Source organism: Parasteatoda tepidariorum, chromosome 7 (assembly GCF_043381705.1).
Source record: "Parasteatoda tepidariorum isolate YZ-2023 chromosome 7, CAS_Ptep_4.0, whole genome shotgun sequence".
Lineage (NCBI taxonomy): Eukaryota > Metazoa > Arthropoda > Arachnida > Araneae > Theridiidae > Parasteatoda > Parasteatoda tepidariorum.
In genome coordinates, this window is record NC_092210.1 from 34,789,779 (window position 1) to 34,813,744 (window position 23,966).

Genomic DNA, 23,966 nt, shown 5'->3' on the forward strand with positions numbered 1-23,966 from the left:
ATATATATATATGTATGTATGTCACTAAACTTATTAATGAGATATTTTGGAATGTTTTTGATTTTTACTTTATTTTAAAATGTTATCTCTAATTTAAAACTCCGCATTATCTTCGACTTCGCATATGCATACGTGCACTTAACTGCCTGAAATAATGCAATTAAAAAAACATAATGATAATTTATCATTCCCATTAAATTCTGAAAATAACTATGTTCAGTTAAAAATATTTCGAGTTTTCTTATATTATTTTGTCATAAAAAATTTTGTGTTACAAAAGACATTTCGCGGTTAAGACTCATTTTATTTGTATCAGACAACTTAGTTTAACTGGAATGTAAATTATCTCATATTAAAAATATTTGCTTCAAACTTTCTAATAATTTGTAAACGTTAATAATTATTCACAGATTTTATTTCGCTTAAAAAATTATAGGATTTTTTTAAACAACCCTTTCACGTCAATCTGGTAATATTGGAAGAAACCATTAAAATTCCTTGGAACTGACATATGACCAAATGATAATGATTAAATGATAATAATTAAAAGGGGGAGTTTTATTCAATCTTGATAAATTAGATTTAAAGGGTCAAGAAACAATTGTTATGACCTGTTTTACAGTGAACAATTTGACCCAATGTTAAAGTATTAACATCCAAAATTGCAGTGAAAATGCTTAAATCCCCTTAATGAAGGCAGAAAGTAAAACTCACATTTTCAAAATGGAAACCGTCTATAAATTCACGTTTTTTTGTTTAAAATAATTTATCCATTCAATTCTTTTTACCTTAAATTAAAGATTGTTTGTTTCTTTATAAACATATTAAGGTGAAACTTAGTAATTGAATTGAGTATAGCATGTTACTTAAATTCGTGCTAGTGATTGAATATTGATAAATATTTTGTACTTTGTTTTGGTGAAAATAAATTTTTTTTCATTAAAAATACAAAATTTAGGTTTTTATTTTTTAAAATGTGCACTTTTTATCCTCCATTTTGCTTTTAACCAGTACCGTATTAAGAAGAGAATATTTGACTGCCTCTTGAAATTTATTTTAAATTATTAATATGATTTTTATGACTTTTATATTGAGCAAAAAGCGGCATACTATCCTTTTTCTTAAATTTTAGCTCTAAAAAATTAAATTATAACAGTTTTTTACATTATTTCTCAAAAAAGAGTTCATTTAAATAGTAACTATGCTTATTTGAAACTCATGCAAAATATTCTGAATTCTAAGTAAAATTTGTCAGAAAAATTGTTGTTATAAAACGTCAAAAAAGTTAAACAATGCATCCTCAAGGAAATCAGAGCAACTTAGACCCCTTAATTGTTTCTTGTAACATAATTTCCACATTTAATATAATTCTCATACAACTTAAACTGGAGATCCACTGGCATTATGACTAGTATAGTCATCTAAGTTCAGTAAAAAAAATGTAGATGTCAACTAAACAAATTTATCGTGTGATATACAATTCTTGTTTCATAGGAATTATGAGCTTATCATTTTGAAACAAGAATTTCTTTTTCTTCATCTTTCATGATAATAATAAATGACAACTAACCGATGGAATTTCAAATTTACAAATGACATGTCAACAATGATGATGTATATGCAGTGATAATTGTTTTGTAACATCTTTTTTATCAGAATAGTTAATTATGATGATATTATCTCCGATCAGAAATAAAATCTGAAATTAAAAAAGCAAATACATTGGCAATAAAAAAAAACTTCTTTAGCTTTATAGCTGAAATGGATAAAGGGTTGACAGGCTCGAATCAAGCTATACTCGTAAAAGCATAAATAACTGCATCATTATTACAGAAGTAGTTTAGAAACTAGAAAGTAACAGTTGCCAGAAAAACAAGGAAAAGGAAATTTTTGGTGTAAAAAACAAGATAAATGATGATAGCCGACCAGGAGCTAATAAAGGCTGAATCAACTGTTGAGTGCAAAGTTGGGAAAATCCTCATTATGTTGAGTTACTGGAACATATGAAAAAAATTGTATAGTTATTTCCCACGTCTAAGGTAAAATTAATGTTAGAGAATGAGTTGGCAATGGAAACTTTTGCTAATCAGTATTATTGTCCATTAACATAATTGTAACAAAACCGTTTCCTGGTATTTCCCTCCAGCAAAATTTCGTCAAAGTGACAAAATAACTATTGTTACTTCTTCAAGGAAACACATTTCATCAAAATTATAGAAATATTTCCTCATTCTATTTCCCCCTCCAAAAAAAAAATCCTCGTATAATCTAAGGTATCTATTTTTCTCTAATAATCACTTTAACGAGGACACGATGTAAGTAGACCAGTGTCACTCCACAAACATGAAAAGAACAGATGAAACAGAGAGATAACTTACACAAATTCAAGAAGCGCGAGATCCTCCAGATACGAGGCATAATTCTTGACCACCATACAGCTGGCTGGCTTATTTCATCACTTTATTTTCGATCGTCCATTCTTCATTCTTGTCAGCTATCTCCGACAATGCACTACGATAAGATTTAGAGTTGAGTTTTGTCATAATTTTGAGATTTTGCTTTTACTTACAAATCACGTGATTTGGTGACAAAGTAACTCTGAAAATGAATTCAGCTTATACATTAAATACAGCTTAGAATTCACGAAATACAGCTTACGGATTGCTGAATTTTCAAAAGGGAAAGTTTTATTTCTGTTATATACACATTCATAAGTGTATCAAAGTCTTCGGTCAAACTCAATATTATAAATTGTTGATTCAAAATGTTGTACAATAATGTATAATTCTATTTCTAAGCTCGCTTAGTATGATTATCAACAAGAAAGCAAAGTCAGTGCATTGAAAGTCATTTTAAATTGTACTGAATGAATACTGTTTTTCGGGCTTTACGGTTTTCATACATCAAAGTAAGTTTTGGATTAATTTCTTTGTTTAAAATAATATTATTTGGTTAAAATACATAATTTCAACTTATAAGTATGAATTTTGAAAACTTATTTACCGAGTCCTATTCATAATTTTACATATATGCTATTAAATGAAAAAATGATAATTGTTTGAGTAGAATTTGTTTTAACGTGGTTCAAAATATGAAGAAAAAAATATTTGACTGAGTTGCATGCATTGATTAAAATTTAATTGAAGACAAAAAAAGGTAGGTTCCTTTTCAAACAGGTATGATTACGATTAATTAGCAAGTAGATTCAAGATTCCGAAATCGAGCTTAATAAATATGTGGGCTCGATTAAGAACGATGGGGAAAAAGATTGAGAAAGAACAATTGGGACTGGAACCAAAAACTTGCACTGGTAAGCCAAAATGCCTTCACTGGTTGACTTCAAGCTTTTGCACGCAATATCACATGTACACAGTTTAAAGAATTTGAAGATTTTCTTGAAAAATTATGCATGAAAATTATCACAGAATTAAGAGTCATGGAATCCCCGTAAACTTTGTCTTAAATAACCAGTAACACTGCTAATAAAAATATTTTGAAATAAATGAATGCATCGTCAAGAGAGGACATTGATTATTTGAGATATAATGGTGAGCCAGGTGGGAAACGAACTCAACAGAATCTTCTAGAATATGGCTGTTATATGAACTAAGGTGTGAGATAATACGAAAGAGAAGGTGAGGAAATTTATACCGCGGTATATCAATGTTGGGGACAATATATCTGAAAGCTAAAGGGAACTTGTGAACTTTAGAAAGAGCATAAATACAAGTACAATTTGAAATGAAACATTATTTTTCACAAAGTGTAGTCCAAAAATGCAATTTGTTTTAAGAGTAACCATTTGCCAACCTTTTTCTGCTGTGGTAAAAAAATGTCTGAACGATAATTAAGCTCATTAATAGCTAGTATTTAAACTATTTCTCATCATTAGCTCTTGTTTTTTCCCTCATAAATTCCTCATCCTTTCATTTCTGGACAACTGAATTTTTTTTAAAATCCATTTCAACTATAAAACTGAAGGAGTTTTTACTTTCAAACATATTTTCACTTCACTTTCCTTCAATTATTTGTTTTAAGCAAACACATTGCTCCGAATACATAAAACATAATAGCACAATACTTGCTATTATAAATATGAAACTTAAAATAGATTTTTCACATATTAGCAAATCAAGGAAAAATCAGTAAAGTCACGTGTTTCAGTAGCTCTTTTCCACAATTCAAATGAAGTTTTCACTTCTGGCTTGTTTCACACTAAACGTCACGTGTTTATGACATTTATTGTTCATCACAGCAATAACACATGGAGACAACATGCGCTTTGACATCCAAAAGAAATCTGTGACGTAATACTGAATGTGGTGTATATCCAGTTACATGTCCGGCCATCAGAGCACCACTTTTGAATATCATTAGAGTATCCTGTTAATGAGCTGAAGAAATAGCAGTATTTCTTCATTTGAGTAACTGTAAGTTCTTTATATCAGGTAGAAGCTCGTCAAAACAGAAAAGCCGATCAGCAAAACTGGTATTTCAGCATGGAAATGGCTTCCGTTAGGTCCGTGTTGCATGGCAGCTGGTTTTTCTCCTGGAGAAAGAAAAAAAATTATGATGCTGTTGTGAGAAAGAGGACATTAGTTATTTTATTATTGTCAAGCAAATGGATATATTTAGAACAATTTTTGACATAAATATCAGATATTTACGTAAATATGTGATTTGATTATTATGTAATAAAGTGTTAAACATGGTATAATAAATATAATGTTAATGAATTATCACTTAACAGTTTTCAAAGTAGTCAATGAGGTAAAAAAAACTTGCTTCCTTTAAATAGAATTGTGTGTATATTTTATCTTTAAAATATAAAGAGAAGCCGCAATGTAGAAAAAAAGTTTAATACATAGTTTAATGCATACACTAAAAAGTTCCAGATCAAATTACGCTAAAAAGTGTAGGCACTCGATGTACCAATATTTCTTATTGTAAAATTTTACGAAAGAAAAAGTCTGATATGTCGCAAATTATATACACTTATATTTATTGCGAGATCACTCAATCACTGAAATTAAATAAATATTGCAGTAAAAATTACGGTATAAAATTCCACTGCAAAAATGGATTTTATGGTGAAATGTGTTTTACGGATGCTGCATTTAGTGTGTCTGTTTTTTTACAGTAATATGTTATTATTTTTGTGAATTATTTTAAAGTGTATTTTAGTCTTTAGAAGTGTTGGGAGCATTCTTGCATAAATCTCTCGAACTAATTACGGGAATTAATAGATTTTATTTTAATATATGTCATAAAGTGCGTTTATATTACTCAGCGAAAAAAAATCTGGTAAAATTATCATAGTAAATAATAATGACATTTCCAGATTTTTGTAGGAAAAAAATTTATAAAACCAAATTATACTGCATTTAAATCATTCATTTGATAATTTTTTACTTCCGGAAATCTTAGTTTTTAAAATTATAGTTCTGTTTAGAACACGTTTAGTATGAGACATTAGCCATTAAGTTATATTCATCATCAGTAAAATAGTTTCGATTAATTTAAATCAGATTGGAAAATTAGTAAACTTTTAAAATCTTATTTTTCTGCTTATCGACCAACAACGTCGGAATAGTTTTTACAAATACGTAATAAAAGCAATAAAAATATGACATAGTATTAAATTATTTTGTACATTTATACTTCGGTAGGTAATTGTAATCGGCAGTTTAGAATTAACATATTTTTTTCTATTTCAAAAGAGCATAAATTGAAAATTTAAGAATTAAGATATGGTTTTTAAGTTTTTTTTCTCGACTATTGCAATCTTTTGCTGTATCAAGAAACTTAAATCCTATGCTTTTTGGTTTGATTGTCTATTATCTCAAACTTATTTTCATTACAGATTTGGGACTAATTTGATGCTGCAGTAACAAGGAGGCTGAATAATTGAGAGCGAATTTATTTTTTTTTCCAAATCTTTTGAGGACATTCAAATCTTTGTTGGACATTTCTGCAATCGAAACGCAGAGAGTAAACACGAAGTTAAGGTGAGAGTTAACTCGACTTTCACACTAAGCAGTACAACTGATTTTTAGAGCAGCACTAGTTTCTTTGAGAACTAATTCCAAAACTATAATTTTTCGATTTTTTTTTTAATTTTGCTTTTGTCAGTCAATATTTCGTTTCAAATATTTAAATTTTTTCTTAAACATACACAACAGAATTTGTAGAAAGTCTTATTTTGTTCAGTTATCTATAGTTTTTAAAGTATGGATCGATACGACTTTTATTCTTTTCCTTTATTTAGTTATTTGCTTAAGTTGTGCTTGAAGTATAATTTTTTTAAACTTTACAATTATCTATCGATTATCATTGCTTTATGGATGCTTTTCTCTATAAAGCTTTTCTTTTTAAATAGGTTTTTCTATTTTTTGCTTGCATAAATCTATGAAAACTGTAATTATAAAAATACCCAATTGAACCACAAAAAGAAATAATTTTGTGATAAAATTTGAGAAGGTTTTGTACATTTAAAATATACATTTGAAATATGTATTTAATATCGGTCAAACTCAATATTATAANTATATATATTAAAAACATATATTTCAAATATGTATTTAATATATATGTATTTAATGTATATATTTAAAATAAATATATATCTGTTGTTGGTGTTGTCGTAGGCTATTAAGGCAGGGAACGCGATTGTGCTAGTTTTCCAGTGGCGCCATCTATGGCCAAAAATTCGTCTTCTGTCACACCCATATGGCACACTCGCTGTTGGCGGACCCATTCACACATCAATTCATTCATCCACAATTTAATTATCAATCTTCAAAAAATATATTTTGAATATGCACTTAATAAATATTTAAAAGTATAAAAATATATATTTAAAATATGTATTTAAAACATATATTTGAAATATATATTTGAAATATATATTTGAAATATATATTTGAAATATATATTTGAAATATATATTTCAAATATTCTAAAATATTTTTTAATATCGCTCTTTTGTTCTCCAACCGTACAAATTCGACTTAACTAACATAAATGTTTACGTTTTTTTTAAAAGTTGGGAAGCTGATGATTAAGAACAGAGTTATAAATCCTTAGTATTTAGTATATTTTGTGGCTACTGATATCAGAATTAATTCATCGTTTAAATAAGCATTCTCATTTAATTCTTGTATAATTTAGTAACTTTGTAGGGCAGAAATAAACAAAAATTATGCAAATTGTGTTATGGAAAAAAAAACAATGTCTGAAATTAAAAATATTTTTCAGGGGTCAAAAAATATAGAAAAAAATAATAGTAAATTTATTGAAACAGTGCTATTTTTTTTTTGAAAAATAATAATTGACTAAGCAAATTTGAGCTGCTATTGAAGGTAGTAAAAGTCTTTAAATAGAAATGTTTATTATTAAGAATTTACCTCCGAAAGTATCGTATAACCAGCACGTAATGTTCATGCTCTCCCTGAATAATTAACCTGTTGATGTGAAGCACGAGTTTGGAATTAAAGTCAATGATACAAAATTAACCAATATATTATTCATTCAATTACCTCTACGAGATTAGAAAGAATTTTCAGAGAATTCAAATACACTTTTAGGATGGACATTAATTTTGCATCTGGTATTGAGGCAGAAATGCAATCATTCGTCTTGGAGATTGCTCTCTAGTATTCTGCTTCTTATACTGTTGGGTATGAATAAGTAAATGATAAAAATAAGAAGTACTCTGACGTAAATTGCGCACAATTGATGTACCTTTGCAATATTTCTGAATTAGGGTCCATTCAGAGGAGTTGATGCGTTGCGTAGTGTAAAGAAAAACTGAGAAAAAGTGTTTAATTGGCTTACAAAAATGCTTGTTTGACGCTGGATAACAGAGCTAAATAAATGAACGTATTCTCTGAAGATATTGGGTCTGTAAACAATTTTTTTGGAGAAAAATAATAAATGACGGAATAATCAAAGTTGAGTTTCTATTGAAGGTAGTAAATGTCCTTAAATAGAAATGTTAATCTTTAAGTATTGCATGACCGGCACGTAATGCACATGCGATCTCGGAATAATTATCCTGTTGACGTGATGCATGGGTTCAGAATTAAACACAATGATGCAAAATTGACCAATATATTATTCATTCAATTGCGTTTGCGAGATTGGAAAGCATCCTCAGAGAATTCGAATACACTTTTAGGATGGACATTAATTTTGCAACTGTCATTGAGGCAGAAATGCAATCATTTGTCATCGAGATTGTTCTGCCTCTTATACTGTTGAGTATGAATGAGTAAATGGTAAAAATACGATGCACTCTGACAGAAATTGGGTACAAGGATGAACTTTTTCTGGAGTAGGGTACATTCAAAGAAATTGATACTTAAAAAAAAAAGAAAAACTGAGAATATTTTTAATTGGCTTATAAAATTCTCGTGGGACGCGAGATAACGAAGCTAAATAAATGAACGCATTCTCCTTCAAGATATTAGGTCAGTAAGCGATTTGTTTTTCTAAACTCTCTGATATATTTAACTACAAATTCAATTTGCAATTTTTATAAAAAAGAAATAATGTCTTTCGCTAATTACTTCGCTAGATACTTATTATTATTATATTACAATAAGTATCTATTTAATTTTTAGAACAAAATTCAAACTTATATTTTTTTGATATTTCTTTGCAAAAGAGTGGATTTTTAAGATAAGGAAATGGGTCGTCTACTTTTTCCAATATTAAAATAAAAACAGAAAGTTTCAGTTAAATTTAAAATTTCTGTTTTATAACTATACTTTTATAACTATACAAAGCTTTTCGCTGCGGTTGAAGCTAAGAAGTTTAGTTTACAAGCATGATTAATTGTTTTTCGTAACATTTGTGTCCATTTACTTTTTTCAAATATATGTGCTTTGGGAATGAAGTTGATTTGGGAATTTTTTTAAACTATTAAATGATACCACAAATTAAAGCAAGCAAATAAATAAAAAAAAATAATATTTTCGTTCTACAAAGAATTTTTTGAACAACAATATCAAAATTTAATTTAATAACTCAGGAACAAAATGAATTACTTTCGCATTATTAGTATTTAAAATTCGGAGGCATTATTTTCATTTTTTTAAAGATTATTTTTAGAAGGTAAGGTTCTTTATATGAGCATCATGTTCTGATATCAAATTGAATTTTTCTTATAAAAATAAATTAAAAATAAATATCGGTTGTCGCTAAAAAATTTATTATTTTTAAAAAAAATGTTACTGTTACTTACTTAATGAATAAAAACACATATGTTATACAAATGATGGCAAGTAAATTATTCAACCCGAATAATAACCCATTAAAAAGAAATCTACAGGGAGTAGACCTAAATAATTTTCTTCAATGATGAAAAAGCGTTTAAAACCCCAATACATATTTTTCAGTAGTTGCGCTATTTAAACATAAATGCTTCGAAAAATGTAAACAAAATTTTAATGGAAAAATATAAGAGTTTTTGTTATTTCATTCTACAGAATGAAGTTATATTTTTGCGTCATTTTTTTATTAGCATGTTTCAAATTAATTTTCTTCCAGGGAAATGTGAAGCATTACGAATAAGTGATGTACACACATTTCATTTTAATTTCTGTTAAATGTCTTTCCAAAAATAATAACATTAATGCATGGAATTTTTGATAGTATTACTCGGTTTCTTATTATTGATCTTTCTTTATTTAACTGTCTAACTTTTATTTATTTTTCTGTAATCCTGATTTAGACTTTCTATAGTTTTCTGATTTAGAATATTTGCTACGTAATTAGAAAAGTTTATCTAACGCTTCAATAAAAATTTAATGTACGAAAAATTTATTTTACAAAACAACTGAAAAAATTGAATCTTGATTAGTTTTGCGAGATAATCCTTAACACATTTATAACAATAATCTTTTAAACCTTTTAAACCAACCCGACTACACTCAGAACAAAGTTTTCCATTAACTTATTTTCGCCATAAATTTCCTATTCAAATGTCTCGAAAGTCGTCGTAAGAAATGAAAAATTACCCCAACTTCTCTTAACCGTAAAAGAAGATAAGGAGACTGACCTTTAACATTATGGTTATTTTCATCCCCTTGTGTACCATCATCCGCGTTCCAAGTTGACCCTAAATTTTAAGATAAATTACCAAAATTAGAAAGTGCCTTGAATTAACAACTACAGTTAAAGAAATAAGCTGATTATATTAATTTTCGAATAAGCATTCGCTCTTTAAGTGAATTTACATTAGAAGTTGGGGTAAAAGGTAGTATATAATAATTACATTTTAGTTACTGAAAGTGCTATACATTAAAATGACTTTTCAAAGAAGATTTTAATTAGAATTATTTTCCTACTTCAAAAGTTGTTTGTTCATAGATATGCGCTAAACTAATAATTTATGATTTTTTGGGTAAAAGGTAGTACATAATTATTAAATTTTATTGGCAATACATAGCATTACACAAAAATGATATTTCTGAGAAGATTTTAATTAACATTATTCTCCTTGTTCAAAAGTTTTTAGTCAATACACTATATCAAAAAAGTCGATTTTAAAAAGAGGTCTATAATTAGTACATTTTGGTGACTGAAAGTGGTTTACATGAAAATATCTTTTCAGAGAAGATTTAAACTAGAATAACTCTTGTTTAAAAGTGGTTAGTTCATAAATACACGCTAAATTAATAATTAAAAAATTAGATAAAAGGTGGTATATAATTAGTACATTTTGGTGACTGAAAGTGGAATACAGGAAATTGACTTTTCAGAGATTATTTTAATAAAAAATATTCTCCTAGTTCAAAAGTGGTTTGTCCATAGATAAAAGCTAAATTAATAAGATATGATTTATTTAGGTATAATGCAGTAAATAATTACATTTTGGGGACTTGCTGAGCAACACATAAAAATGACTTTTCGGAAAAGGTTTTAATTAGAATTATTCTCTTAGTTGAAGAGTGGCTAGTCCATGGACATACGCTAATTTTATAAAGCATGATTTTTATGTAAAAAGTAGTGTATAATTATTACATTTTGTTGATTGAAAATGTAATTAATTAAATTGACTTTTCAGAGAAACTTCTAACTAGAATTATTCCTCTAGTTAAGAGGTTAATCTATAGATATACACTAAATAAATGAAGTATGCCTTTACTATCCGTTCACCATAAACTATTATACAATAAGATTTCATTTAATCTAAATAATCTTGATTTATTAATTTTCCAATGTTTTTTCTCGCTATATTTTTATCCGTTAAACTCAAATTTGAATTCACAGTTTAATTACATAAATGCCTTTTATATCAAATTGTTCCATTCTGAAAATTTTATTTGTAACACTTAATTAGTGTTTGAGGTTTTTCCTTCAAAAATAGTTAGATTGTGAATGTAGAAAAATTGAAAAACTAAGGGTTTAAATAGAATGACGAAAATTTCAAATTTATTTCTTGCAAGTGTAATGTTTTGTATTTATATGCTGTATAATAAATGCCTATAAGAAGGCCCTCGAAAAACTAATCTCAAATCCTTCATATTTTCCAATTATTATAATTGTTTGAAGTTGGAACAAAACCGATAAACCGATATTGAATTTAACTCCATTTGTTTCTTCCTTCGAGATATATAAAGATAAATGTAAAAATAAAACTTTAAGCTATTTTTTTTTCACTCTCGGATAATATTAAATTAAACGAGGAAGACTAGTGACTCGGACTAACACTTTCCTCGGGAAGTACTTTACAAATTGCAATCCATTTAAAAACTTTTGTGAAATAAATATGTTAACTTGTAATTTACCTTGCGATTTATTACATCATTTAATGCGACCTCTATGTATATACTCTACCTTACAATAATGGAAGAGATACTTTCAGTATTCAATATTTGTTTTAATTTCTAAGGAAATACTTAAAGAACTATTTTGTAACTTTAGAAGTGTTTGGTTCATTTTGCATACTTTGCAATAAGATTTAAAACTATCTGAGGTTAGGGGGACCGATTATAAATTACGAAAGAAAACAAGTATTTTTGAACATTCTGTGCCAAATAATTAAGGCATCTACTTGTAAATTGTATGTTATTTGTAAATTGTATGTAATTGTATGTACTTGTAAATTGTATGTAATTGTTTGGTTGTGATTTGCGAAAACTACATAAAGTTTTGATAACTTCGCCAGAATGTTTATGGAGAGATGGATATTTTGATATAAAACTGATTTTTCTGTCTTAGGTTTTTTCACTATAACTTAAAAATATTCAATAAATTTAAACGAAATTTCTTGATCAATTTTAAATTAATAACAAAATTATTATATTTAAAAATTAAATATTTATTGTAGTTCGCTTATACTGTGCATACGTGGAAAAATTTTTTTATTTTTTTTTCCTTTAATTTTGAGGTGAATGGTAATTGGCAACTAATGAAAAAGTCTGATTTGAAAATCTTAAAAATGTAAAAAGTTTCAACCAATTTTCGAAGTAGTTTTTGCACTTTTAAATGAAGACACAAAACGATAGGAGGTTTTCTACAGCTTCAGTTTTGATCTTGCGGTCCGTTTATTATAAGGTAGTGTAATTTGCAATATTGCATAATAAAATTTGTTAAACACCCCTGATCATTTTGAGCTTTCTCTTAAAGAGTACAAGTACTATTTAGAAAATTGATATGAACTTTTTACTTTTTTAAGTGCTTTTATTAGTTGCCAAATACAATACATATTCTTGAAAAAATAATTTTAAAAAATAATTTACTACTATTGCTAACTTACTACTTTAAATACTTATTTCTTGCACAATTTTCAGCAATTTTTTTTCAAATTTCAAAACAATAATTTTGTAATTGATTTTAAATTGATCAAAAAATTTTGTTTTATTTTAATTTTCGTTTTTAAAGTTGTAACTAAAAACATAAGGAAAAAAAAAAGTTTTTGTTTTATAAAAAAATTGCCATATCTATATAAATTTTTTGTAGTTGCTGCAAATAAGAATCAAAGAAATCGAAGTAAGTTGCAAGTTTATTGCTTTATTTTCTGGCATGGAATGCTTTCAAAAATACTTGTTTTCTATCGTAATTTATTGTCAGTTTCTTAAACCTTCGATAGCTTTAAATCTTATTACTAAGTATGAAAAATTGCTTGAACTAAACATCTTTAAAATTACGAAACAATACTCAGAGTATTTATTGACAACTTTAAATTATAACATTGAAAGATATTGTAAGAATCATTTATTGTATACGAAAGTATGGGCACAAGTTTCGCGGTGAGGCGTAAACACAAAAAATAAGAGACGAAGGGAAAGACAAAGGGTTTATTGAAAGCGTCGTTGACAAGTGTAATGTTTACAATAAATGTCAAAAATTGCGTCCACCAGTAGCAATACATGCTTGACAGAGTCAGTGAAGAGCTTTGGCATACACTTTCAAAGAAGCCAGGTATTTCACGCACACGTGCATCAACTTCGGATATTCGAGCAACGAGATCCTCATTTGAATCAAGTGGAGTCGCATAAGCAAGATTCTTCAAATGTCCCCATAAAAAGAAATCGAGGCTCGATAAATCGGAAGATCGGGGTGGAAAAGGACTAGTCCACCAAGCCCAATCCATCGCCACTCAAACGTGGCATTCCTGTAAGTGCACACATTATTGATAAAGTGGGATAGCACCCGATCTTGCTGAAACCACATGCTGTTACGAATTGAGATCGGAACATCCTGCAGTAGTTCTGGTAACACCTGTTCCAGAAAAATAAGATGATATTCACCCTTAAGTTGAGTCGGTAGTAAGCATTGATGAGTAAAAAAGTAGTTGACAATACCAGCCCACACATTCGCACAGAATCGTTGTTGATATGCATGTGGCCTCGTTGCATGTAGATTCTCTGCTGCCCCCACATGGACATTTTCCTCATTAAACACGCTCTCGTGTGTAAATGTTACCTTATCTGTAAATAGCACATGAGCTATGAAGTCCATCTGTAACGCGCATCACTGTATCACCCATTGGCAGATTATCCGACAGAGAGTATAGTCAGCAGGATTCAAAGCTTGTACTCGTCTGAAAATGGAAAGGGTATAAGTGATTTTCGTTTAGCATTCCACAAACGCTGTGATTACTCCCAATTGCGTGATGAACAACAGCTCTTATACTTGATTGATATCTATCAGCCACAAAGCTCAAGATGCTTTCTTCCTGGCGTACAGCCCCTTCTTCGAAAAAGCTTCATGCCTGGTGAGGAGAACAAACCTGTTTCACGAAGTTGATGTAACCACTGAAACATTCGGTGATCCGCATTAGTGGAAAAGGAAACCGCGCGTGATACATCCGTAGGGCAGTTCTGCCGTTACCGTTTGCACGACCGAGCGCGTAACAAGTAAAATCTCCCATTTGTATTAAATTCTATTGCATTTTTTCTGAATTATGCTGCAGAGTAGTTATTTTACATTATTCATGAAGCTTATTTATTAGTAAGACTAGAACAACATTGGCATGACCTTACTAACATTAGTATGACCAGACTAACATTCCATTCACATACAGTAAAAAAAAAGAAAAAAAAACATGAACAACCTGTACGCTAAATAATTTTCGTACAGGTAATATACAGATACAGGTACAGGTTAAAGTATTTTTCGCAACACATACCATAATCTGACCATGTTGCTATGTAGTTAAATGATTATTAGTTAATATATATTTTAATTCTGATTCTGACTGATATTTTCTGCCCATTATTTAGCTTTACAATTTATTTTTCTACGTTTATCAAAGACTAATGAGTTTTGGGTAGATTATTTTGAGTTAATTTATTATTTTGTGTTTATTTTCAATACATACCATAAGAAATGAAGAATTTAAAATAGAAAACATTCGAAATTGAAAATTATACTTTCATCTGCTTATTTTTCAAAAAGGATCAATCATTTAGATTTTAAATTAGTTATTCTACTCATTACTTGACTTAGGTCACTATCCTTCAAAAGCGGAAAACTAATTAATGGTGACAGCCCGTCACAGTTAATGTATTTGAGCAAATACCACCACAGTCAATTAAATGCAAAATCCAATTTCGTGAGAACTTAGAGAAGATCAAAATACTCCGAGAATCTCTTCTGTGATTGCAATGACTTGCACCTATATACTGATAAAGATAACGACACAAATTAAATAAGTCTTTGATGGTTAATTCCCCTTAGAAGTTTTGATAACATCGAAGTTTTAGAAATCGAATTTTTCAATTTTCAATTTAATATTAAACTTTTTCAAGAGCTTCTTTCAACATTTTATGATATCCATAAATGTTATGATTTAGTTATTTCATAGAGATAGTTATACATTAAATACACAGTTATTACTTATTTAAATTTTGTTTCACATAATGCGGTGAATTCTTTTGCTATTTTCAAATATTTCTGCTCATTTTGTAAACATGTGTTCTTATTATAAGCATGTTTCATTATACGCAAGTTTTATTTTTAGCACGTAGCAAAATAAAAAAGATATTTGGAAAACAAAACTGCAGACTTAACGAACTAGTTAAATTCTTCAAAAATTAGTTCTGCACTAATAATTGTTAAATCTAAGCATTTGGTCTTAAACTAGGAGTAACAGATTTGTCATTGCTATAAACATGTAGTACAAACAGCGCAGCGCCTTTGAATAGAATGGAATAAAATTGAATATGAAAATATGAAATATAACAATTAGAGGAAGGAAAACTGTAAATGATCGAAAATGGACAAATTCAGTAAGAAAAAATAACTGCAAATCTAAAAGAAAAGAGATGAAATGGATTAGAATCCATTTTGAGAGAGATTTCTAAGTCCAAGAGATTTGAAAGTCTTACAGAAATCGGAATATAAAATTGTCCTCCAAATAAAACTTAAATCCCGGAAACTTTTTTTATTGAGTTTTCGTTTAACAACTGTTCTAAAATCGCATTCATTTTTGAATATATCTGTTGCAAAGTAGTTTCTGCAATTATTTATGTTATTAAGTGTTTGAAATTATTTCTTTGACTTGCAAAAAATTTTTTTTCGGAAGAGGATTTAGGGAAACTATCGTCATTTTCTCGCTTTGATTTTATTCATTAAATTAATATTTTATAACACTAATATTTGGTTGTATACATTAAATTAATATTTTACATTATGAATGTTTGGTTGTATTAATTAAATTATATATGATATTATTAATATTTTTAGCATTATCTATTAAAAAATTGATATTCTTATAGATGATTTCACTGATTAAGATTTTATATCAAATCACATTTCAAATAGGTTCTTGGTAGCAAGCAAACCATAACATATAGCGTAGCAACCTTTTGAGTTCGGTGATGTGACAGAAACAGGGGTGGAGCCCACTAGTTATCATGGATATAGAAAATAACGATTTTCGCATGACGTTACCGACAAGCTTTAGGTTGAAGGTATTTGACAGTGAAAAAAAATGGTTCGGTTGTTGATTTGAAGTTTCTGCTTATATAAACCAACTTTGCCCTAACAGTATTTAAATGTTCAGCTTTAAAAGTGGACTTTATTTGTAAAATTATAATGTATGAGAACGTTAAATTGCGTGGTTAATGCACCTTTACTTTTGTTGTTTATGTACTTTTTCTGCTAGTATATCAATACGTTTTAAGCCGACTCAAAATAAATTTCTTGATAACAAATAAAGGATATTTTTCTTTCTTTTTTGCTCTCTAAAATTCTGAATATGGAAGATTCGTGTAAGTGATAATTTTTTTTGCACTTTATTTTATTCCTCAAATTTTGATTGGATATTTTTCTTTTATAATTTAATTATTTCGATGCGCTTTCATATTGATTAATTCGAAAATTTGTTTGTTAAAAAGATTTAACAATTAATACCAATTCATTTTTTAAACTACATTTGTAACAAATTAGCGTAATAGTTTCGCGTAATAACAAAATTCTTCAATTTATAAGAATGCAGCAAATATTTTCTCCTCCTAATATTAATTATATATTTTTATATTTGGAAAATACTTCACCAACGAAAAATATGTCCTAATATCTTTCTCTTTTATTAGGTTGTGCAGTACTTTGACCTATCCGTTACATTGAACAGAAAACTCTGTAGTAATAGATAATTTTTTTATTTAATATTTGTGAAGTTCAATAAAGTGTTTAAAATAATTATATTTACACTACTTTAAACGAGACTAAGTAAAAATCTAAGCTATAACTATTAAAGGTTCTTTATTCTATTTAAACTACCTGGAAATAATGTATCGCTGTGTTAAATAATAGATATTAAGAAAGGAAAATTGATAATGCTGTTTTCTATATACTTGTTTTAATTTTTAAAAAATTGTTAATGACTGATGTTTTTTAATTTATGCAAATACTATTCAATTTTTAGATATAAGGATATTTTCGAAATACTTTCAGTTTTATTTATTTATTTGGAATTTTTCTAAATCAAACGCATGTTTTGAGAAACATTGAATAAAAATAACTACCATTTAGAACATGAACTGTAATATTTGCAGGATCAGCATATGAGGCTTGGCAGGAATAATTGCCTGAGTCAGTTGCTTGAGCTTTTTCGATTCGAAATCTACTGTAGGTTGTTGGGCCTTTTTCGGTGGTAACTTTGATTCCTCTGCCCTTCTGGGTTTCGTAATCAATCATTTGGTCATCATGATACCAAAAAACATAAATAGGTGGCACTGCATACTCCTTAACAATGCAGGTTAGGTTAATGGTGCTTCCACTTTGAATATACAGAGCTGGTCCCTCCAAGACTTTAGCTTCAGCAACTGAAAAAAAATATTTAGATTAGGTTTAATTTAATATAGGTTTAATTTAATATAGGTTTAATTTATAGATTTAATTTAATATAGGTTTAATTTGATATTAGTATATTTGTTTTAATTTAGGTTTAATTTAATATTAGTATATTTGTTTTAATTTTGGTTTAATTTAATATTAGCATATCTTGTTTAAATTTAGGTTTAATTTAATATTAGTACATTTTGTGCAAGTATACAGAGCGCTTTATATTATTCTGCTTTCTTACAGTAATAGAAAATTTGATAAAGTTAACATCAAGATAAAAACGAAACATTAATTTGAAAGATAGAGTTCAATTTAGAGAATTTGGATGATACTGTGGTAATATGATATTGTGGTTATTTTACGGATGATGCACCTGAAGTGCTAGTACTTTATACCGTAATTTAAACAGGAATTTCTTACAGTGTGTGCATTTAAACATTCTTTAGCGAGTGAAATATCCAATATAGTTTAAATATATTTTTTAAGTGTATTAAGGAAAATAAATAGCAAAATTTGCCTGATCAGGGAGTTCCCTTGTCTTCCGGATAGGGTTCAAAATTACAAGACTACGGAGTTGAATATTGGTCATTAACTGAAAATCAGGTCGGCTTTACAATGACGGTTATAAAATATAAAATAGCTGTACAGTTGCTGTAGTGACTCAAGGAATAGAGCGTTTTCCTTCATTGAGGTGAACCGGGTTCGAATCTCAGCGATGGCAGGTCGATACGAGTTGCGCACCTGGCTTGTCCAGATCACAGTGCTGATGTAAAATGTTCTCAGTGGTAAACAAATCATGGGTTAGAGTCCCCTTGCCATCAGGTTAACAGTGGGAGGTATTTCATGGTTTTTCTCTTCGTGTAACGCAAATGCGGGATTAGCTTCATCGAAAACTATTCCACGAAGGGAAATTCCTCCCAAACTTTGACCAAGGAGTTTCCTGGTCTTCTTGATTAAGTTAAAACTTCAAGGTTGTGGAGGTGAGCATTAGTAGTTGTAAACCCAAAAATTAGGTCGGCTCTACGACGATGATTATAAAATATTAAATAGATTTGCAGTCGCCAGAGTTGAGAATTATGCGGTTTCAGTAATCTCAATAAATGAAGTGCAATTCAATCTAAATTGTTTGTAAAGTAATTTAAAAATCATTAAAACTATTAAGACAACTAGAATTATTTACAGAGAACTATTAAAAGGAAAAAATGTATTACAGTGAATTATTTTAAGAATTTGGGAACATTAAATAATGACGTAACAATAACTTAAAGTTTGCAAAAAAGTAGGGCAAGTATGGCATTATTTTCAGTGTCTTTAGATTAAATCTGGGCTGTTTTTGCTTTATTAATTACTCGTAGCTGATCCTGACATAGCCCGAAATTTTTTTTAATCAGCTGCGTATTTTCAGTACTTTTGTGAGCATCGCCAATGTTATATCTTTCCAAAACAAAAACTCGAATGAGCCGTTGTAGCACTTTAAAAATCACTATTCAACTCATAAATTTTTAAAATTGCTAATTATGAATGAGTTTTCGGATTTTACATGTTTCTTGCACTAGTATATATATTTTTCTCAGTTTCTTGTTTCCATTCATTGAGAGTGCATCAAATTATCTTAGATTACCGTCATTTAATAGTCAGTTATATTTAATTTAAAATCAAAACTTAGTAGCTCTGTTCTCTGAGCAAGAGATCAAAAATTTCTGTCGATTAAAAATCACAGATATCTGTTGAAATACTTTTGAAAAATTCGGGATTTCCATATGCTGGTGTAAAATTGAAATTCAATGCGTTTTAATTAAACTTTGATGCATGTGTTCTATATATCGAAGTAAGATTTTAGCATTATAACATTTTATTTATTAATGGGTATTTTTCGCACTGGGTCTTCAAAATAGACTATTAAATAACTATGATATGATGAGTTGAAGAGTAATAATTGTAATTTATTTAAATAATTTTCAGAAATAAAAATAAAAATTATACAAGAAATACTGAAACTATATAAACTAAAAAACAAGGTCGACAATTTCGCTAAAGGATATGAAACAAATGATGTTTTAAAAAAATATTCACCTTATTATAATGGTTTAAATATTATATAGTTGAAAACGAATCAAAATTTCATTAAAACTAAAAAAATGTAATTATAATTTTATTGCTTGAGATTTAGAGCTCACGAAAAATAAATTTTCACGAAATTTTCAAGTCTCACGAAAAATAAATTTTCAGCAATTTTTTATGCGCATAGAACTTCTGAAGTTCAAAGTTTGAAGGCCACTCAGAATAACCAAAGGAAAGCATTCATAGCATTCCCATATTTAAATCTGAAAAAAATATATCCTATGCTAGCTGAAATGTTAAAAAAATATGTTTTGAATTGTTAAATTATCTATTTATCATTCTTATATTTTTATGTTTCACTGTTTTAAAAAAATGACATCGAATATCCAGGTCAACTTCAAAATTTCGGCAAAAAATATCTATCTATATATATTTTGATTCATCAAACACTAGGATAGGTTTAAGATAGAAAGCTGAATTAACAAAAACTTAAAATATTTTTAAATAGCTTAAATCCCATGCGCGATAAATTAAAATGATTATGTACCTTTGCTGAGTATATCATGTCAAGCTGAAAAAATTAGATTGAAAAAAAAAGTCCTCTTTATCTTTGCGAAAATATATAAGGGTATTAATTGATAGACAAACTCTTTCCAAAAGCAATTAATTTTGATAGGATTTTATGAATGAGATTTTAATTAAGGGAATTTTTTTGTTTGGCCTAAGATTAAATGGGACCGTTAAAAATATATTATCATAAACTTTTTTTGTGTGAAAGTTTAGCCTGTGTTTCTGATTATGGGGTATGGCACGCATTCATCATAAAATGAAAAAAAAAATTTTCTGTCTTTGAGAATATATGAATAAACTTTTATATGCTTAAAACATAGTTCTGCTTAGATATACTATGTGCAAATGCATGTTTATTTCTGTAGTTACATCGAACTTAACTTAGTTGCATTAAAATAAATTAAAATTGAATTTTATCTCAACATGAAGAAAAGTTGGTATATCAAACTAATTATTTTTTAAATGACTAATTAAGAAAGATTCAAGTTTTTCCAGCTTCAATTGTATTTTATGAAATTTGTTTAATCACAACCTTAATTTGTTATACTTGCCTATACCTTATTTCAGCAATATATTTTAAGAACCGAAAATATTATGAGAATTATAAATTTTTTTTCAGATCAAGCAAATCAAATTTAAGGTTTCAGATTTAGTAAATTACGTAATAGGCCATCGCTTGTGTTGAAACTATATTTTTGCGTTTTGAATCTTAATTTATTTTAAAAAAATACTTGCAAATAATAGCAAACACACAACTTTATAGAATCATATTAAACAAGAAAAATATGTTAATACAATAACATGAAGCAAATATGATCAATAAAAAATCTAGATTTGTATTGACAAGGAATATCCTCATACAGGCAGATAGAAAGAACTTATCCTTAAACATTAAGCACTAGGAACGAAAATTAAATTATGATGATATTGTACTTTAAAAAATGTAACAGTGATAAGCAGATGAACTTCACAAAAAATGAAAATGAGCTAAAAAGTAAAATAATGAAATTTTATTAGTCAACATTTGTAAAAGTAAATGATTTTAGTAGCTTCTTGTCAGTTAAAATACAGGTTTCTGATCAAAATTATTTTAAATGAATGAAAAAAAAAGTAAAAGAAAAATATATACCAAATAAGCGGTTTTTAATAATATTATATAGAACAAAGGGAAAAATAGAGTCTGAAACAAAACACATAAAACTTATAAAATGTAGAATAAAATGCAATGGTAGAAAGTTCCTAGTATTACTTTAGAATTTAATTTGCTCCTCAATCAGAATAAAACTAGTCCTAAAGCCATCAATGTTTCTAATTACAAAAGAATACACTATCATTCCTTTCACGAAGAAATTTGGAGTTCGAGAATCAAGCATTAATTTCAATTTAAGCCAATGAAAACAAGACAAGGTGAGAAACACGCTAATGCAAAGTCTCTTTGAACGTGTACGGACTTGTCAAAATCCAAACAAATTAATGGGAATAGCAAGGAATGTATTGTTCTACAAGACACGATGTTGCGTCTCCACAGAATAGTAATGTTCGGAATGGGGCTTCGAAATATGAATGCACTTACCCTCTTGGGTTACGTACAAATGTCATCAAGCCACCCATAAAACTGATCTAATGGATACGCAAAATGAGAGTTGCGTGCAAATGTAACGCATTTTGGTGGTGAACGAATGGGACACTTCCCATTAAACACAACAAGATTTCCATTGTGAATTACAAAACGTGTTTTGTGATCTTAACACATAAGCTGAAAGCTTTTATATATATATATATATATACATTAAATAATGACGTAACAATAACTTAAAGTTTGCAAAAAAGTAGGGCAAGTATGGCATTATTTTCAGTGTNATAATAATTTGCTTGCACCTAGAGAAAAGGGTTTTCTTTAATATCTTACCCTATTTATACTATCTTTTTACCCTAATAAATTTTTGATGCTAAACATATAGGAGAAAAAATTTGGCACCAGCACTAGATTACATAAATATTAACACCACAGAAGTGTTTTTAGTGAAGTGTTTCAATGAAGTGTTTCAATGACAAATTTATAAGAATTTGTTAAACCTTAAATATATGCTTAATTTCAGAATTATAAAATATGTTTGTCAAAGTATTAATAGTTACTTTTCTGTAAATTAAAATGTGAAATAAAATTTAATAGCTGATTAGCATAGTTATAATCTTTTTACTTAAGTTTGTGTTATACAGGTATTTTCAAGCTTGCTTTGAAAACCGCGTTAAATTATTAATTTTCCATGTGAGATCCCTCAAATAATAGTTGCATTTTATATCGTTTAATATTGATAATTATTGATTGCCATAACGTGTTTGAGGAGTTGTGAATTTATCAGGATGATCAAACTGGACGCCAAAGGTTACTAGTTCAAACATATTGAACTTGGTCCATTAAAGGTGGCAGTAAAAATTTGCCAAACTGTTACTGACGGCATTGTTCAATTATTTGTGGTAATAAGTACTACTGGTGCTGATTTCATCGATAATAATGCTATCTATTTTGATATATAAAATATCTGATATTGGATATTATTATGTAGGTATAGACAGAAAGTTTTTTTTATGTGCTCCATATCACGGATACCATATTCACATTAGGTTTGCAATAAACTAATAATAAATTTCTTAGGGTACATTTTTTTATTACCATATTTACGTAAACACAGCAGGTGATGAAATCGCAAGTATTTGAAAATCTTCTATAGGTAATATTACGGGTATTACTATGAAGCACCTATTTGTAATAATGTATGTTTTAATATGATGTTTTGCTATATTTTATGAGATGTCCAATTCTAACTCCTAAAACATAAGGATAATTGAAGAGTTAGTTTCAGCATTTTAATTTTCTAACTAGATTGCAAATTCGTAGGAAATGTATGCAAAACTCAAAATAAAGAGAGCATATTGAGTTACATAAATATAATGTTATGTCCTTGAATTATCAAATGAATAAAAAAGCAATAATGCAAGAAAGTTAATCTAGTTTTTTGAAAGCTTATATGTATTACTTTTGAATTAAAAGAAACTTCAATTTATATTATATCTTCAAAACTTAGATTTTTCAAGTAAGTTTTCCTGTCGAATATTCTTTTTTCTTTTTTTAGAAAAAAAGTACGTTGATGCGGCTTTTAGAAAAACTGAGTATTTTTCCTCTTTACCAAATAGATATATGTTCTTTTTTACTAATTTTGTTACGTAATAATAGAGAAGGACAATTCTACTTTTGTGCAAGAAATGTCTTATTTTTGAACTTGCAATTTTGTACAAAGTTAGATGCCAAATCTGACTTTTTTCAACCCTATTTAAGAACAGCTTTGCTTACCTCAGAAATAAATTTAAAATGAAACTTTTGACATAGCGAAAATTTACATTTTTTGATTAAACTTTTATTTCATAAGTACACGAGTTTTCAGTACATAAAACTTATTCAGAAAAAAAAATATTAACATTTTCACTCAGTATTGTTTACTTTGGTGGAAGAAATAAAAGTTCTTATTTCAGTT

General features: G+C 28.1%; 1 protein-coding gene across 2 annotated transcripts in view; it reads right to left on the minus strand.

Moving 5' to 3' along the window:
- Positions 1-959: 959 nt before the first annotated feature.
- Positions 960-23,966, minus strand: part of LOC107437999 (uncharacterized) — a 194,696-nt gene continuing 171,689 nt past the window's right edge. Inside the window, exons 4-6 of one of the 2 annotated variants that reach the window (XM_071183278.1) lie at positions 17,484-17,783; positions 10,064-10,123; positions 3,283-4,549 (exon numbers count right to left, since the gene is read on the minus strand). In XM_071183278.1, coding sequence (XP_071039379.1) covers positions 4,440-4,549; positions 10,064-10,123; positions 17,484-17,783 — 470 coding nt within the window. In that variant the 3' untranslated portion in view covers positions 3,283-4,439. Of the gene's footprint in view, positions 4,550-10,063; positions 10,124-17,483; positions 17,784-23,966 lie in introns of both variants that reach the window. The other variant, XM_071183279.1, reaches the window with a different exon arrangement.